The following is a 19,025-nucleotide window of genomic DNA, read 5'->3' on the forward strand; positions in this document are numbered from 1 at the left end:
GTATCCACAGTAATTTTCTATGTTGAAAATGGGCTCTAAACGTTCTATGGGTTAGTATGTACATTGTTTCCTTATATCTTTAAAAAGTTGCAATATGTTTCTTCATATTCAGCAATCTCAGTTTCATCTATCCCCACATCAGATCTCCTTACACCACCTTCCCTATAAACCCCCTTCTCCCTCCCACAAGATACAGATCATTGGCTCATCTACCTAGAAGAATTATGGGGAAAAGACCTCCAGCAGGGTTTCTGAACCAGCTGTGTCTCTGCAGAGCAAACACACTGAGTTACAAAAGGCAAGACAGACCAACGTATGGGATTACAGGGAGGATGATAGATCAGGAATCTGGGAGTATCTGAAAGAAACAGATATGGCCAAAAATGGCAGTAGAGCCCAACATTTCCCATAACATCCTTCATCCTCCACATGTCCTTGCATGCTCCACCGTAACGTATGCCAATTACGTGAAGCTGGAGTCAGGGAGAAAGGAGCATCAGTGTCTCTAGGTTTCCTAGATTAGACTGAACAGAGTGTGAGAAGCCCATCCACAGGGCACAGGGAGGTGAGGATTCAGGAGTTAGGCAGGATACCCTCCTTAAGTTAAAATCAAGTACTTACCCCCCAGCCATGCTGCAGCTCTGCCCAGACTCAAGCTGACTGTATCTAACCTGTCTACCAGGGCTCCAAATTTTTCATGAATCCCGTTTGCGATCCAAAGTCTACAAGTGGAGAAAATGGTGGTTTCATGAAATGATAGAAGAAATTAGAAAAACAGGGGCCTTTTTCTGCTTATTTTATTTTGTTTTCTGTTGGCATATGATTTTTTCAGTTTATTTGGGTTTTATCATCCAAGTGTACCATAGCGTTTGGAAGGCTTGTCTTTCTGTGTTATCCAATTAATTCTGAAAACGTGTGCAAAGATTTCAGAGGCACACAGGTAAACCATATAATCCCAATTTTATATTTAGAAAGATATTTTTCTTCATTTGTGATTCAAAAACAGCCATGAAAGTGTTGTACTAAAGTGTTGTGCAATATTAAAAGTTACGGTAATAAAGTGTATACATTAGGGCAAGTTCCCCATGCCTTCCTTTACCAAATAATTAAGTAATGTCACTGGATAGCATTAATATATTAGCATTATGATATGATGGGTCACATTGTTAAAGTGTTTTGTGATGGGTTTATTTACTCTATCAAAATGAGACAACATTGGTAATTTGGTATTATTTAAAAATAATCAAATACACCCCTTTCAAAATCACATATCAGTTTTTCCTCATTTTCTACTATAAAGTTTTAAGATACGTAGTAGTTAATTAGGGTAAAAGTCTTGTTGCATATCTCCATTAACTTACAATTGGTATAAAGAAATTATAAACCGCTGATATCTGTAAAATATTCCCATTTCTATTTGGATAGTTCCTACTTGATGTTCTATCAATTAACATAAACCCATATGCTCCTGTATATCAATTGATTGATAGATATCAACAATAGATTTACACACATCTACAGAGGGTGCCAAAAAAATGTCTACATATTTGAAGATAACATGTCTTAAAATGTGTTTTTGTTTTTCTGGCAGCCCTGGTGTCTGCCCCTTCCATAATCAGTGCTATGTCTTTGCCTTCCTTCCTTCCTTCCTTCCTTCCTTCCTTCCTTCCTTCCTTCCTTCCCTCCCTCCCTCCCTCCCTCCCTCCCTCCCTCCCTCCCTCCCTCCCTCCCTTCTTTCTTTCTTCCATTGGTGTCTCTTTTGCTCCAGTTACTGCCGTTTGAAACTTTGCAGACATCTCTCTTTCTCCACTTTTGACTCCATTTTCTTCCATTCAGTGAATATTTTGTTTACAGAGGATTGGCTGACTTGCAGGAATTTTTGTCCTTCATGTTAAGCACAACACATATGGAACAAATACCATCAAGTGTTTTTGAAATTGGAAAATGTACTATTTTAAAATAAATAATATGTAATAAATATTTAGTATAACGTAAAAGTTTAAACCTTTCTTCTGCTTGTGGAAATAAGCTATATATTCATGACAGAAGAAAACGATGTGCTAAAGGGATGTATCTTTTAGCAGGAAGAAAAACAAGATCATCATAGACTTATATGTTATACGAATCACTTGGTAGCCTTTGATGGAAAATCAACTCATAATGGTTTAAGTCCAAAGGGAATTTATTGGCTCATGTCTGGAAAATGGCCCTTATACCCAGAAAGTCTAAATTCAGTTGGCTTCAGGTACTGCTGGAATTGGGATATGGGCATTTAACTGATATTGTTTTCTCTGTCTCTGTTCTCTCTCTCTCTCTCTCTTTCACTTTTCCTCTCTGTTTCTGCCTCTCAATGTGTCTTTTTCCTCCATCTCATAAGATAACAAGGTTTGATAGCACACACCTGCATTTTAGTGGATGAATATTAAAACAGTAAGATAGGGTCTTTTTTTTTTTTTAATCTCCCAGGGTCCATCTATCGAATTTCATGGAAGGATCCTGAATTGTCCCTACTAAGTTCATATCCCCACACTAGGACCAGTCATTGATCCTCAGTATATGGGCCATTATGATGGGTTCAACCTAGGTCACATTGCCAATCCTGTGACCAATTGAATTGGGCAACCTTTTAATACCCCCACTCGGACTACATGAAGTGAGAGGAGAGGTGATGCCCAGAAGGAGGATTGTCATAGAAGAAATAATGGGCCACTGCAGGTGGTTAATGATACATTCAGATTCCAGGTAATGGAGTAGCAGGAAGACAGGAATAAAGATGGAAGGTATGGAAAAGGCTGGTTTGTTTGGGGCACTAATTAGTAATCTTCAATGGGCAAGGTGGAGCCCATTAATGATGGGCTTGTAGATTTTGACTAGTTTTATTTGCTATCCCATCCCATTATTCTGGGTTGCTATTAAGACAAATGTATTTCTGAAAAGTCTGTCTAGCAGAGTTGAGTGGTGAGAGACTAAAACCAAGGGTGCTTAATGCAATAATTAAGACTTGAGATAAGGAGAGTCCTTATGTTACACATAGGGGTATTTACCTGTGAATTGTGGTCTTTGTTTTTTGTTTTTTTCTTTTCTAGTTTATTGGGGTGACAATGGTTAGTAAGGTTACATAGTTTTCAGGTGTACAATTGTGTAATACATCATCTATATATCACCTTGAGTGTTCACCACCCACAGTCAGTTCTCCTTCCATCACCATATATTGGATCTCCTCTTCCCTCTTCTATCATCCCCCCTCCCCTCTTTCCACCTGGTAACCACTAAACTATTGTTTCTTTATTTGTTTATTTTGTTCCTTTGTTGCTTTCAGTTTTATGTACCATATATGAGTGAAGTCATATGGTTCTCGACTTTTTGTGACTTATTTCTCTTAGCATAATAATCTCATGATGCATCCATTCTGTCACAAATGGTCCTATTTCATCTTTTCTTATGGCAGAATCATATTCCGTTGTGTATATGTACCACAACTTCTTTATCCATTCCTCTATTGAAGGACACTTTCGTTGTTTCCATATCTTGGTCATTGTAAATAAAGCTGCAATTAACATCGGAGCACATATATATTTATGGATAAATATTTTCAGATTTTTTTGGGGATAGATAGGAGAGGGATTGCTGGGTCATAATGTATTTCTATTCTTAATTTTTTGAGGAACCTCCACACTGCCTTCCATAATAGCTGCACCAGTCTGCATTCCCACCAACAGTGTTATGAGGGTTCCTTTTTTTCCACAGCATCTCCAACACTTGTTATTATTTGTCTTGTTGATGATAGCCATTCTATCCAGTGTGAAGTGATATCTCATTGTGGTTTTCATTTGCATTTCTCTAATGATTAGTGATGTTGAGCATCTTCTCATCTGTCTATTCAGGTCCTCTGCCCATTTTTTAATTGGATTGTTTGTCTTTTTGTTGTTGAGTTGTATGAGTTCCTTGTCTATTTTGAATATTAGGCCCTTATCAGAGGCATTATTTGCAAAAATCTTCTCCCATTTGGTTGGTGGCCTCTTTATTTTGTCAATGGTTTATTTTGCTGTGCAGAAGCTTTTTAGTTTGATATAGTCCCATTAATTTATTTTAGCTTTTACTTCCCTTGCCTTTAGAGTCAAATTCATAAAATGCTCTTTGAACCCAAGGTCCATAAGCTTAATACCTATGTTTTCTTCTATGCAGTTTATTGCTTCAGGTCTTATGTTTACGTCTTTGATCCATTTTGAATTAATTTTGGTACACGGTGACAGATAGAAGTCTAGTTTCATTCTTTTGCACATGGATTTCCTATTCTCAGCATCATTCATTGAAGACGCTGTCTTTTCTCCATTGTATGTTTTTGGCTTCTTTGTTGAAATTTGTCTGTCCATATTTATGTGGGTTTATTTCTGGTTCTCAATTCTATTCCATTTGTCTGTGTGTCTATTTTTCTGCCAATCCCATACTGTTTTGATTATTGTTACCCTGTACTATAAGCTGAAGTCAGGGAGTGTGATACCTACAGCATTATTCTTTTTTCTTAGGATTGCTTTGGCTCTTAGAGGTCTTTTGTGGTTTCCAACAAATCTGATAATTTTTTGGTTCTATTTCTTTAACATAAGCCTTTGGAGTTTCGATGGGGATTGCATTAAATCTGTATATTCCTTAGGGCAATAAGGCCATTTGAACTATGTTGATTCTTCCAATCCATGAACATGGAATGTCTTTCCATTTCTTTGTGTCTTCTTCAGTTTCTTTTAAAACTGTCGTACAGTTTTCATTGTATAGGTCCTCACATCCTTGGTTAAGTTTATTCCTAGGTATTTTATTCCTTTTGTTGCAATTGCAAAATGATTTTTTTTTAAATTTCTTTTTCTGAGATTTCATTCTTAGTATATAGGAATGCAATGGACTTTTGTACATTGATTTTGTAGATAGCAACTTCACTGTATTCATTTATTGTTTCTAATAGCTTTTTGGTGGAGTCTTTAGAGTTTTCTATATATAGCATCATGTCATCTGCAAAAAGTGACAATTTAGCTTCTTCATTTCCAATTCAGATGCCTTTTATTTCTTTCTCTTGCCTGATTGCTCTGACTAGAACTTCCAACACTATGTTGAATAGCAGTGGCGATAGGGGACAGCCTTGTCTTGTTCCTGAACACAGAGCAAAGGGCTTCAGTTTTTCACTGTTAATTATGATATTAGCTGAGGGTTTGTCATATATGACCTTTATTATGTTAAGGTATTTTCCTTCTATACCCATTTTATTAAGTGTTTTAATCATAAATGGATGTTATATGTTGTCAAATGCTTTTTCTGCCTCTATTGATATAATCATATGATTTTTGTCTTTTATTTTGTTTATGTAATGTATCACATTGATGGATTTGTGTATGTTGAGACTGTTTTAATTGCACAGTATTGCCCTCTCTTGGAAGGGCCAGGGCAGCAATTGCGGTTCTTAATCTTGGAGTTACCCAGTAGTGGGAGCATAGCATTTAGGAGAGCAGGGTCAATCAGAAAAAGACAGGGTTGATTTCAGCAATGTGGCATGCCATCCCAAGCATCTGAGAATAGCCATTAGTAGGCAGTTCTGATCTTAAAGGGGCTGGACTTCCCTAGGGTAATTCTCATTGAGTATGTATCTGATACAATGACAGCTAGCTATTATCCACAGGAGGGGCTCCAAATCACCAGGCTCCGCAGATTCTGAATGTAGCTGGGTTGTCTTTGAAGAGGAACCTGGTTATTCAGTGCTCTACATATATGAAGGTAAATCGTTGTGTTGGGCATTAGTCATGGGCATGATTTTGGAACCATCTGTGATGCAGGACAGAGCACCCATATCATGGTACCCTCCATCCACCGTAGATTTGATTAGACATGTGTGTCCACTTGGATAATGAACCAAGAACATCAATTCAGGGAAAGATATTGTTACCCTAAAACAAATCCTGGGAAGAATTAAGATTGTAAATCTATATCCACTGAAAAGCTATGTAGCATAATCAAATCACTTGTTACTGGAAAAATATTGTAAGGGAAATATTAAATGTAGAAAAGTATAGATTGATATGTAAAAATAAATCTACTTTAAGGTATGCAGTAGTTTTGTGTCACGTGTATTTGTTTTATTTCCATTTTAATTTAAAAAGTATAACATTTTTTTCTTTTTTTTAAATTTATTGGGGTGACAATTGTTAGTAAAATTACATAGATTTCAGGTGTACAATTCTGTATTACATCATCTATAAATCCCATTGTGTGTTCACCACCCAGAGTCAGTTCTCCTTCTATCACCATGTATTTGATCCCCCTTACCCTCATCTCCCACCCCCCACCTCCCTTACCCTCTGGTAACCACTAAACTATTGTCTGTGTCTATGAGTTTTTGTTTCTCATTTGTTTGTCTTGTTCTTTTGTTGTTTTTGGTTTATATACCACATATCAGTGAAATCATATGGTTCTCTGCTTTTTCTGTCTGACTTATTTCGTGAAAAGTATAACATTTTTCGTATTCATTAGAGAAGTGTGCCCTAACAGTTGGATAGAAACCCAAGAAATGGTCACTTAATACACAAGTTAAATATAAAGACAGTAAAGTAGTGAGATGAAAAATATTATTGATTTTCTTAAGAAAAATTTAAATTATTTAAGTTTACTTCTCCATCTTTCATGTTGTACTCTTTTTTGCTCTATAAATAGGGACATGGACTTGTAGCTTTATTACAAGGATGTTAAAATCTAGCAAGTTTTAAAGACTTTAACGCTTAAGAAGGTCTTTTTAAAGCTCTGGGGGAGTATGTTGAAATTGATTATACTCTTGTCTTTGAAAATCCTCACTCTGCCTTTGTTTCATTGTCATTGTATAAGCAGTAAAAATAACTCTGGAAGCACATTATAACAATTGGTTCTGAGAATAAAACTTCTGCCAGGAGAGTTGTTTCATGTGTAGATGAGAGAGAGAGAGAGAGAGAGAGAGAGAGAGAGAGGTAACTGTGCTAATTTCCTTCCCAAAGGGCTAACTTCTAGTCTCTCAGAGTTCATAGCAAACATATTTATAAAGTGGGAAAGGCAATATCTTTGTAACCACATTTTTCATTAAATGCTTAAATTATGAAGGTATGTTTTTAGAACCCCTGTGATGCAGCCCCTTGTGTCTTATTCTCTCCCCTCACCCACTTTTTTAATGTGGCAAAACACATACCATTTACTAGCTTAACCATTATTTAATGTATAGTTCAGTAGTGTTAAGCATATTGACATTGTATTGACACAGATATCCAGAACTTTTTCATCTTTAAAATAGGATACTCTATACGCATTAAACAACAACTCCTCATTTCTCCCTCTCTCCAGTCCCTGATGACCACCATTCTAAGTTGTTTCTATAGATTTTACTACTTTAGACACTTCATATAAGTAGCATATACAGCACTTTCTTATGTCATTCAGCATGTCCTCAGCATTCATGCATGTCATAGCATGTGATAGGATTTCCTTCCTTTTTAAAGCTGAATAATATTCCATTGTGTGTATGTACCACATTTGGTTTATCCAATCATCCATTGGTGACACTTAGGTTGCCTCCACCTCTTGGCCACTGTGAACTATGCTACAATGAACATAAGTGGGCAAATATCTCTTTGAGATCTTGCTTTCAATTCTTTCAAATAGATACTTAGAAGTGGAGTTCTTGGGTCCTATGGTAGTTCTGTTTTTAATTTTTTGAAGAGCATCCATATGGTTACCATAGTGGTTGCACCTTTTTACAATCCCAACAAAGCAAAAGGATTCTCAAAACTTATTTTCTGAGGCTTTCTTTTTCTTTTTTCTTTTTTTTCTTTTTTTTGTGTGATAGCCATTCTAATGGGTGTGAGGTAGGTGATAGCTTATTGTGGTTTTGATGTGCATTTTGCTGATGATTAGTGATTCAGAGCATCTTTTTATGTACTTGTTGGGCATTTGTATATCACCTTTGGAGAAATGTCTATTCAAATCTTTTCCCCAACTTTAAGTTTGGTTATTTGATATTTTTACTGTTGAATTGTAAGAGTTCTTTATATTTTGGATATTAACCACTTATCAAATGTATAATTTACAAATATTTTCCATCATTCCATAGGTTGCCTTTTTACTTTGTTGACTGTGTTCTTTGATGCACAAAAGTTTTTAAGGTAGTCAAATTTGTCTATTTTTGCTTTTTTGTAGCCTGTGCTTTTGGTGTCTTAGCTAAGAAATCATTGTCAAATCCAATGTCATAAAGCTTCTATGCTTTCTTTTATGAGTTTATAGTTTTAGGTATTATGTTTAGGTCTTTAAGCCATTTTCAGTTAATTTTTGTGTTTGATTTAAGATAAGGCTCTAACTTCATTCTTTTGCATGTGTATCTTATTATTTTTGTGTTGTTATTATTTCTGGTTTGGAAAACCTACATCATGAGGCATGTTTGATCTGTATAGAGTTTACATCTATGAAAAAAATGATTTCCTTTGTTGTAAACCATGATAATTAATAGAAACTTAAAGTAAATACGTATAATCTTATAAGGCATAAATTGTGTCCCTTAGAAGCAAAGTCTGAGAGGGGGATTCAGGCGCACATGATGATGTCTTGAGGGAACATTCATCAGGGAAAACATGAGGGACGGAGTCATGGAGGAAGGGAAGCAAGACATCAAATGGAAAAGAACAGAAAAACAATGTGGTCTTGGGTAAAGTCTAAACTCATCCTAAGTCACTTTGCTCTGGGGTATAAATCACATCATAGAGTTTTCTCTCCTTGAGTCAACGGGGCATGTTTTATGTCTCTATATAGGTCATTCATTAACTATAGCTCATGGATGTTGGTAGAACCTTCCGCTCCTTGGGAGACTGAATGGGGCAGGGAATTCTCCAGAGAAGGGAACAGCTTTGTGTCCTTATAAGCTGATAATACTCCAAGCAGCTGGGGATGGGTACACTAGGCAATAAAGGGGTTCTGGGTAGGGTATCAGGAGTATCTACCTAATATACAGAAATTTTAGGTCTTTGATAGCATCCCCTAAATTGCAAGTATACGTTGATAGAATTAAAATACAATTCATCCTTATAGATTCAAATAAATATACATTCTTCTTGTTCATAAATGATAAGATGTTTTTATTTCCTTCATAGGGAAAATTGTAACATTTTTATTTCATTGTGTGATTCAGTTTTTCTTTTGGAAAATAGGCAATAAGATTTTTATTTCTACTTATGACCCGAATAGAAATGGGTTGATCTTTCATCAGAATGTGCTTCATTCCCAGCATTTATTTCCCCTATTCTGCTGCATTTTCTTTATTTCATGCTGCAGGTCTACTTCAAGGGTCATGCAGCAAATGGTTTATAAATAAAATCAGTCTATGAATACTGTCATCACATTAAGAGACAGAATCGCTGGATTCTCTCATTAGGTAAAGAGCTCGCATTGTTGGATTCCATGCATTGGTATTATTTATGGGATACCTGACATGTACCTTGCTCCGATTAGCATTACTATGCTACTCACTATAAAAATGCCGAAGGGTAGACTGCCGAAGATACTAGGGTCACCACTTTCCAAAGACTGAGTTGTCACCCAACCCATTGACTTCATCACAGCTTTCTTCCAGGTAGCATAACGAATTTCACTTTCTTCAGCATTGATCTGGGGTTCAAACCGCTCCATCGTGACAGCTGCCAAATCCTCAGGTTCGAGACTCCAAACACCGACTCCTTCTGCAGCCCCTGCTGCCATGGCGGCTCCCAAGGCAGTAGTTTCCGGCATCGCCGGCTTCACTACTGGGACATACAGAATGTCTGCTTGTAGCTGCATAAGAATTTTGTTGTTGGTCATTCCTCCGTCTACCTGCAGGTGACTGAGTGGAATTCCACAGTCACGGTTCATGGCATCCCATATCTCTCGGGTTTGGAAACAAACAGCTTCTAATGCAGCAAAAGCAATATGACATTTATTGGTGAACTGAGTGAGACCACAGATTATCCCTCTTGCACTGGGGTCCCAGTAAGGTGCATATAGCCCTGAAAAGGCTGGGATGAAGTAGCAGCCATAAGAAGTACCGACTTCTTTAGCAAGTTTTTCAATTTCCTCTGAGGTCTTTATAATTCCAAGATTGTCTCTTAGCCAGCGACTAATAGCACCAGCTATAGCTACAGAACCTTCCAATGCATAATATACTGGTTTGTCTCTGCCAAGTTTGTAAGCCACTGTGGTCAGAAGGCCATGATCAGAAAATACACATTTATGGCCTGTATTACAAAGTAAGAAGCATCCTGTTCCGTACGTGTTTTTGGCTTGTCCATCCTGGAAGCACATTTGTCCCACCAATGCAGCAGACTGGTCTCCCAAACATCCAGATATTGGCACACCTTCCAAGGTCCCAGATTTCATTAGGCCATAGATCTCAGAACAACTCCGGATATTTGGAAGAATTTTCATCGGAATATCAAAAAAGTCACAGAGGTCTTTATCCCATTCCAAAGAATGAATATTGAAAAGCATCGTCCTGCTTGCATTGGTTACATCTGTACAGTGGACACCTCCATTGGCCCCTCCTGTCAAACTCCAAATAAGCCATGAATCGATGGTCCCAAAAAGGGCTGTATCTTCTTTAACAGCCTTTTGAATTTTTTTCACATTTTCAAGAAGCCAGTGAAGTTTCACCGCACTGAAGTAAGTGCTAAGTGGTAGGCCTGTCTTGGACTTGACAAAGTTATTATTTCCTGGAATTTTTTTACTAAGACTCTCAACGGTAGACTGGGTTCTTAGATCAAGCCATACCACAGCATTGTAGAGAGGCTCTCCAGTTAACTTGTCCCAGACTACAGTGGTTTCTCTCTGGTTACTGACACCAATAGCTTTTATGTTGGAAATATCAATATTGAGCTGTCCAAGTTTCTCACACGTTTTCTCTATGCACTCATAGACAGACTGCAGGATTTCCTTAGGGTCTTGTTCCACCCATCCTTCTCTTGGAAACTCTTGTTTTATTTCCACTTGATGGTGACTAAGTAGTTCGGCTGTTTTTGAATTGAAAACCAAAAAACGCGTGGAGCCGGTGCCCTGGTCCACTGCCCCTACCAATGGCGCCCAAACTGCTTTCTTCATGGCTGCCATGAAACCAGCTTCCGGTAAGCGGTAAGGGGGTGAACTCAGCCGGTTTCCCCGGTAACGAACGGTGAAGAGTGGGGGAGGTGCAGGCCGCGAGGACGGAGGGCAAGAGGTCTAGTCCGTTCCCAGCCTTTTGAGGTCTGTGTACTCTTGAAGGACAAAATATCCAATTTAAGAAATATTGGTCAAGCAAAACCATCACTTTATCCTAATTTTCTTGTTGGTGCTCCATTGTGACAGTTGTTTCAGCACCAGATAGTAGGTTAACAACGTTCCAAGATAGATCACTCTGATACACCCACTTTTGGAGGGAACTCTTAGGCTTTCATCTCAAGTTTGCAATTCGCCTTGGCCTCAGCGTGGGAAACCAACCTGACTGGTCTTGATGAGCCACATAATTATGTAGAAAGATTACTACATAATGCAGTTATTTTAAGAAACTGTCACCCTCTTTTCCTGAATGGCTGTGCTACTTTACATTCCCACTAGCAACGTTGAGAGATCCAGTTTTTCCTCATCCTCACCAGTATTTGATAGTGTCACAAATTTTAGTTTTATTTGAGCTCTTCAAACTTGTGTAGTGATATGTCATTGTGCTTTTAATTTGCATTTCTCTAATGGCTGGTGATGTTGAACACCTTCCCATGTGCTTGTTTGTCATCAGTATATGTCAGTGAAAGGTCTCTTCATGTCTTTTTCACATTTTTCTAATTGGATTGTTTGCGTTTTTACTGTTGAGTTTTGAGTTCCTCATATAGTCTACATGTGATTCTTTTGTCAGTTATGTGGTTTGCAAGAACTTCTCCCCAGTCTGTAGGTTTTATTTTTGTTCTTTTAATGGGGACTTTTACAGGGCAGAGATTTTAGTTTTGACAAAAATCTATTTTATCTTTTTTTTTTTTCTTTTGTGAACTGTGTTTTGGTGTCAAGCCTAAGAACACTACATCTCAAAGATTTTTCTCCTGCGTTCTAAAAGTGTTACGTTTTATGCTTTACATTTAAATCTATGATTCATTTTGGGTTCATTTTTGTGTAAGGTGTGAGGTTTAGGTTAGGGTTCATTTTTATTTATTTATTTTTGATTATGGATGTCCAGCTGCTCCAGCATCATATACTGAGCAGTCTATTCTAATTGACTTGCTTTTGTCACAAACCAGTCGGCTGCTTTGTTTGTGTGTGGAACTGTTACTAGGTTCTCTATTCTGTTCCACAGATCTAAGTGTCTGTTCTTCCACCCGTACCAAAACTAGAAAATATTGAAGAGATATTGGTGAGATAGACTACTTTCTTCCAAAAATAAAGGAGAGGCTTGTGTACAAGTTGTTTTTTGTTACTCCGAATCTTTTTCATTGCATGCTAGATTATTTTGTATTTGTTTATCTTCATCTGCAATGTATTTCAAAAGGTTTCTAGAGTCCGTATGTTGGCTGTGAGAGAGATACATCTTAAATTTAACTAATTTTTTCAGTGTTACAACACTTATTATCTCTGTCAGAGTATGAAATGATATCTTCAGTTTTTTCTATGCATTAGTGAGGCTCTGCATCTATTGTTAGGTTTGAAAATATAGCTTTCTTCTGTATATTGTGTATATGGACTTGTATTGAGCAAAATTCTGGACTAACTGTTCTAATAGCTGAGTCATATTTTGTTTTTCTTTGTAGATACCAGTGTTTACAATGTTAACTGATTTTTTTCCCTCTCCTACCCACATTGTATGGCTCTACTTTCTTTCTTTTTCTTGCTTATGCTGACTAAAACCTTCATTTTTGAGGTAGAATAGAAGCCTTTCTTTATTAAATTTGAAACAGAATCTAAAGTAGTGGCATACATTCATAGATGTTCTAAAGTAAGCCATCCTTGCATTTCATGGACAAACTGCGTACTCCTGGGTGCATTTTGCTAATATTCATGTAGGCTGTTTGTATGTATAGATTTATCTGTAACTCACTTTTTTGTGACGTCCTCATTTGGTTTTACTATCAAATTTATGTTAGTCTCCAAAAATAAGTTGAGATAATTTTCATCTTTTTCTATTCTCTAGAATTGGGGGAAAGTGCAGGTTATCCATTCCCTAAAGGCCTGTAAAGTCATCTCAATCATGTTTTTATTTGTTTGTTTAGCTTTTTGTTTTTTTCTTTCATGATTAGATTAACAGTTTAATGTAATGATTAGAAATGTATTCAAGTCTTTTATTTCTTCTTCAGTCTCTTTTAATGTTATGTTTTTCTAGATATTGTCCATTTCTCATGTCTTTCTTCATCTTTGTTATTTCCTCATTTCTATTAATTAGTACTCTCATTTTATTATTTTATTCTTTCTTTCCTTTTAGACTTCCTTTATTTTCTTTTTTGCCTATGAATGAGATGCTTTCCTCATTGGTTGTGATACCATAGTTTTTCTAATATACACATTGAAAGTTATACATTTATTTCTATGAACTGTTTCAGTTTCATCAACGAAATTTTGATGTAGACTTTATTTTATCAGTGGTTTGTTCTAAAAATTTATTATTTCTATTAATTTTTCCCCCTAAACTATGCTTTATTTAGAATCAACTTTTTAAGTTTCTTAACATATTTGAAAGTGTGATTGCGCTTTTGTAGTTGATATCAATTGTGTTAAGAAAAAGCCTGTATAATTTCAGTTCCTTACCATTTGTTGAAATTTGCTTTGCATTGTGGCCTAAGACCTAGTCAATTGTATAAATCATTCATGAGTTCTTGAAAAATTTTTCCTTCTTTGAAAATTGCGTACAAGTGAAAACAAGTACCTGCTGGCATCTCCATCCCCGAGATACAAACCAGCCTTGCCCAGCTCAGATTCATGTACTTCCTCTTGCAGCCTTAACCCCCTGCCTCACTGGGCTGTCCAGATAGTCACCTGAGGTATTAATTACTGTTCTTTTTAGTGTCACAATGATGAAGTTCAATAAATTTTGAGCAGACTTCCTCAACACTATGTTTCCTGTAACTATTTTTAGCGACTGTCTTGTAGATTGATAGCAGCACATATACAAGTATAGCTGATCCATCCATAATTCGAGAAAATAAAAGTATAGTGCCCGATGTATTTTCAGAATATGAAATAAAATCAGTGTTTAGCCCATTTAAAATCACAGCATGGGGAATTATTTAACAAGAAAACATTAAAATCAATCTTTTATACATATTTGGAATTGAAAATTAACATCCTTAGCTTCTGATTTTCCAAATCATAAATGAATTAACTTACAAACAACTCTCAGCGCTCCTTTTTGACATCCTGAGAGGGTTGGTCAATGAATTGTGAGCTTTCACCACACACTCCTTAACCATTATTTAAGACCTTTATTGTGTTTCTTAGATTATCCTCCACATTCAACTGCATGCTAAGCAGCACATGACACTCTGTGGTGTTATTGGTTTTACTTTTTTAGGTTTTTTAGTGGTTCTGAAGATTCCCCGGGCACCTACTGACAAACCAGGAAAGTCATGGAAGTCAAAGGGTCCTGAGAATTAGTCAATGCATCAAACTGGGTGCGGTTTTCTAAACAGATTTGAAAGCAGAAGATATTTCCTGTCCATTGTTAATGAGTTCTCACACTCTGATAGTGATCATGGCTTTTACCAAACAAAGATACTGTGGGGAAATCCATCATTATTTCAGAACCACTGGTGTCTCTTTGTGTTTAGGTTATTAGAAAGGGAACATTTTATGGGTGGTTATTTGGTACTTCTAACTTCACTCTTTCAGATACTTATGAAGAGTTTTATGAAAACATATGATGCTAAAATATTGTCAAATGCTAATTAACAACTAAAACAAAATTTCCCAACACTGCTTCTCTCCTACCCCCTTAAATGTATTAAATATGTGGCTGCAGTGAATCACTGTCTCTTAGTTTGTGTTTTTCTTGAGCCTTCATGGAACACTTATATCTGTCACAAATTCATCTCTTTGGTCTTGGACATGTCACAGCCTCTCTCAACTTAGTTTTCTTTACTTGCAAAATAGGGATGGTCATGCCTGGTGGTTATGAGAATAACACTTTGCAAAGCATCAAGTAAAACAGAAATGGAAATATCATTGTCACAACTTGCTGTCTTTTCAAAGGAATAGGGCACTTTTCCAAAGGTGAAGTGGCAGTATCCTTACTGCATGATCTTTTCAGATACAGCATGTGATGAACCATATCTTCATGCATGCATAGTTATTTTACTTGTTTGAGACTTGCATCATAAATATCTTAAGAGAAGAACATATAAACACTTATCTGAATATCTTATTTGTCAGATTCTGGAATTTTTAAGTGCTGTAACATTAATTTTCTGCCAATAGTAAAATTTTAACCAAGTGGTAAATATGTGAGTTAGTATAATTCCATTACAAGTGTTTTTGGTGATGTTTATAGGAAGTAGCATCTTGAAAGAAAGTGAGTATTTTCAGTTTTAGGACTGAGAACTCAGTTTGTTAATCATTATATCAATAAGATGAAGACCACAGCAGCAACAATTCTATCTATGATGTTGAATTGCCAAGAGAAAAAGATCCATTCCGTCGCTCAATCTTTATACTTAACCATTGTTAGGTCGCTTAGAAATGAATGTTACCAATCACTAGGAAAAGTGTTTAGCAGTACATTTGTGGAAAATGATCACTGTGCCATATAAAATAATTGATAGTATACCTTTGTTTTATATAAACAATTGATAGCTTACATATATTCTTTTATATTAGATAAGCAGAGTCATCAGGATATGCAAAACCAATTTTATTAGGGTGTGCTGAAAGACTTGGAATGGCTTTCTGCCAACATTTACCATGCAAAATTTAGTCAGTATTGTTTAATTAGATGAAGGATGTAAAGGCAGTAGTAATATTTTTAGGACTTTGGTATAGATTTAAAGAATAGGAAAACACGGATTGTTAGATGTTAAGCAAAACCACACATCTCTATTTAATTCTATTATTTATTTTTATTACCATGCATTCTTGAGTAAAATACCAACTCTCTTTGCTTTTCATCTGTAAATAGGACTTTGTATTTGTATGTCAAGCACAAAGAGAAAGTAATGAGTTTCTGACTTGTGTGATGGGTAATAGAAAATCAAGCATGTCCTGTAGTGCTGCTATGCTTATATTCATTGTAATAATGGGTCTTGTGACTTTCCCATTGTGTTTCTTTCAGGTTGCTTTCAGCTATGTAATGTTTTTCGATCCCATGAAATGGAAATTGACCAGTGCTTGCTGGAGACCCTTCCCCTTGGCCAAAGGCAGCGGCTGGTGAAACGCATGCGCTGTGAACAAATTAAAGCCTACTATGAAAGAGAGAAGGCTTTTCAGAAGCAGGAAGGATTCCTGAAAAAACTGAAGCATGGGAAGAATCAGAAAGTTCGTTTTCACCTTGCTGACATGATACAGGATGCAATTATCCATCACGATGACAAAGAAGGTATATGACATAAAGAAAAACATTTTCTGACGTGGTTTCTCATGTTTTTGTTTGTTGGCTGTCAGGAGCGAGACGTAACTATCAAAGTAGCAGTCTCACACACATTTGTGTCTTTTCACAATGTCAGACTATTAGAGTAAAGACATGGATTTAGTCCTACTCGGTTTCCCATGGGCATCAGCCAAGGCTCCGGCCAATAGTCAAGGTAGAGCGGTTTCACACAAGAGGGTCACACAGGTTTGCAAGCATTAGGGTTAAGCAAGGCAAACAGAGGCTTAGGAAAGAAGGATGAGAGAGAGAGAGAGTTCAGTGTTCAGTGAGAGTCCCTACGGTGCTGGGGTGCGTAGCTTTGGGTATCAGGTCAGGCTTGTGAGACAGTCAGCGGGTGAGGCTTCAAGCGCTCTGTTTGGGACAAGTGCAGATGTGGCTGTCAGCTTGTCAGTTGAGGCCTGAATGATGAGCCATCAGAGAGCTCTGAATTTGTGTCTGGGTATGGTGCATCCATCTGCAGTTCAATAAAGCCGTCCAGATGGTCACACTCCACCCTGCGTCTTGAGTTATCTGGTTAGGGCTTCCCCTTTCACATGATGCTCTGGCATAACTGTCACTCTGTGACTGACATAGCTATTGGAATTATTAGAGTCCATTTTGTATTCATAATTAATGATCTGTATAGTTGTTGTTTGGTGGGGAAGTAGGGGATACTATTTCTTTGAAATATTAGGGGCTTTCTTTTAACTAGCTGAAATATTCAAGGAAAAAAGCTCTTTACAATGAACATAGTTAAAAGTTCCAAGTCTCCTAGTAAAGAGGAAACACAAAAAACAAAATTCTGTTTTTAAGAATTACCTATCTGAAAAACAAGTGATTTCCTTGCACATTGTTCATTGGAATTGTTAATGAAACTTTTTTTTAAATGAAATTGTTTCCTTTGAAGATGAGAGTGTGTTGCAAAATTCATTGTTATCTCATGCATAAATAGATACAGTGGTAAAGTCAGTTCCTTCAAAACTCTAAGGATATAAGAGTCATTTGATTTATCTCTTTAAATTGGTTGGCTTGTAGTATAAAATTGTATTAAGACTACTCAGTCCAAATTTCAGTTGTTTTTACAAAACTATCATACATTTCATCTTTTGTGTATTCTTATGTATGCATTTTTCTGTTTTTGTTTTTAGATTCTACATTCCAAAGTTCTAATGTGAGAGAACTTTCCAGCTATAGATATAAATATGGAAGGCTTCAAGGAAGCAAATATAAATTTATTTATCTTGATTAGCTCTGAAACCCATTGTTGAATTAATCTAAAATAGGCATATAAAGAGTATAGACCCACAATATCCATTAACCACATTTCAAAGTCAAAATCTCTGAAAACCAAGTTGTTGGGGGTTTTTTTCTTTTTTGTAATTCTTTTAGTGGCAAACTCTTTCTGAACTATTTGTATTTTTTAACCTTTTCAATCTGAAAAATAATAAATTTAGTAACATACGTGATCCCAAAGCTTTCAAATAGGGATCGTGATTCTGTATCTAAGAAAAGTAACAGCATATTCTATATACAATAATTGCTATAAGAACACCTCCCAGAGGTGCTGAGTGAAAGATTGAAGGGATTTGTCCAAGTTCACTAGGCAGTAGTTGTCGGAGCAAATCTAAATTAGAATGTAGGCGGAGAATATCCCTACATTGATTTAAAATAAAAAAACATAATAAAAAAAACATAAATGGGAATGCAATTTCCTCTGTTAGAATTGCTACTCCCAAATATCAGCTTTTACTAATTAACTCACAGTATGATTTTATTAAATTAATATAAATGGCGATGGAGTGACTTCATTATGCTTTTATTAACTAGTACTTTTCAGGCATATTCAGCACTGTCTGTACCTTACTTGACTTTAGTCACTTAACTCTCCTGATAATCATATGCAATAGATAGGATTTTCTCCCCATTATAAAGGTGAAAATATTGAGCCTTAGAAGAAGTAATTATAGGCACGCTCTCTGGTCCACCTGAGTTTGGAAACCATGTTTTTGTCCATAACACCGTATTGTCTCTCAAACTGATTTTTTTTAAAACCACTTGATTGATATATGACTGACATACAAACAGCTGTACATATTTAATGTATGCAACTTGATGACTTTAGAGATAAGCATACACCTGTGAAATGATCACTAGAATCGAGGCCACAGCTTACCCATCACCTCCAAAAGTTTTCTCCCGCCTCCTCAATTTTTTAAATTAAAATGTTTTTTTTTGACATGCCACTTCTCAAGCTAAATGCTGGTGGCAATCAACTCCTCAAATTATTTGCCTCCACTGCCATTTGGATTTCTTTCTTCCTCTTGTCTAGTTGGGCTCTCTTCCCACGGTCAAGAGAATAGCCAAAGGTGGGGACCAATTTTCTTTATGCTCTGTTGTTTTCCCTCCTCTTTCCCTGATCAGCCCCGCTGTTATTTTTTTTTAG

At 36.4% G+C, this 19,025-nt stretch overlaps 2 protein-coding genes across 5 annotated transcripts in view; one reads left to right on the top strand and one right to left on the bottom strand.

Annotated features, from left to right (window-relative positions):
• Nucleotides 1–19,025, top strand: part of MYO16 (myosin XVI) — a 542,975-nt gene that overhangs the window by 123,432 nt on the left and 400,518 nt on the right. For all 4 annotated transcript variants that reach the window (XM_074329517.1, XM_074329516.1, XM_019731063.2 and 1 more), the window contains one exon: nucleotides 16,289–16,552. In XM_074329517.1, the coding sequence (XP_074185618.1) occupies nucleotides 16,289–16,552 (264 nt within the window). The remainder of the gene's footprint in view (nucleotides 1–16,288; nucleotides 16,553–19,025) is intronic.
• LOC109447070 (glycerol kinase) lies at nucleotides 9,463–11,124 on the bottom strand. The gene has a single exon (XM_019731066.2). It carries the CDS (start codon nucleotides 11,122–11,124, stop codon nucleotides 9,463–9,465), a length of 1,662 nt encoding a protein of 553 aa, XP_019586625.1.

Source organism: Rhinolophus sinicus, linkage group LG04 (assembly GCF_036562045.2).
Source record: "Rhinolophus sinicus isolate RSC01 linkage group LG04, ASM3656204v1, whole genome shotgun sequence".
Taxonomy (NCBI): domain Eukaryota; kingdom Metazoa; phylum Chordata; class Mammalia; order Chiroptera; family Rhinolophidae; genus Rhinolophus; species Rhinolophus sinicus.

Excerpts from the sequence above, each read along its gene's own strand:
- LOC109447070 (XM_019731066.2), bottom strand. The coding sequence starts at position 11,124 with ATGGCAGCCATGAAGAAAGCAGTTTGGGCGCCATTGGTAGGGGCAGTG.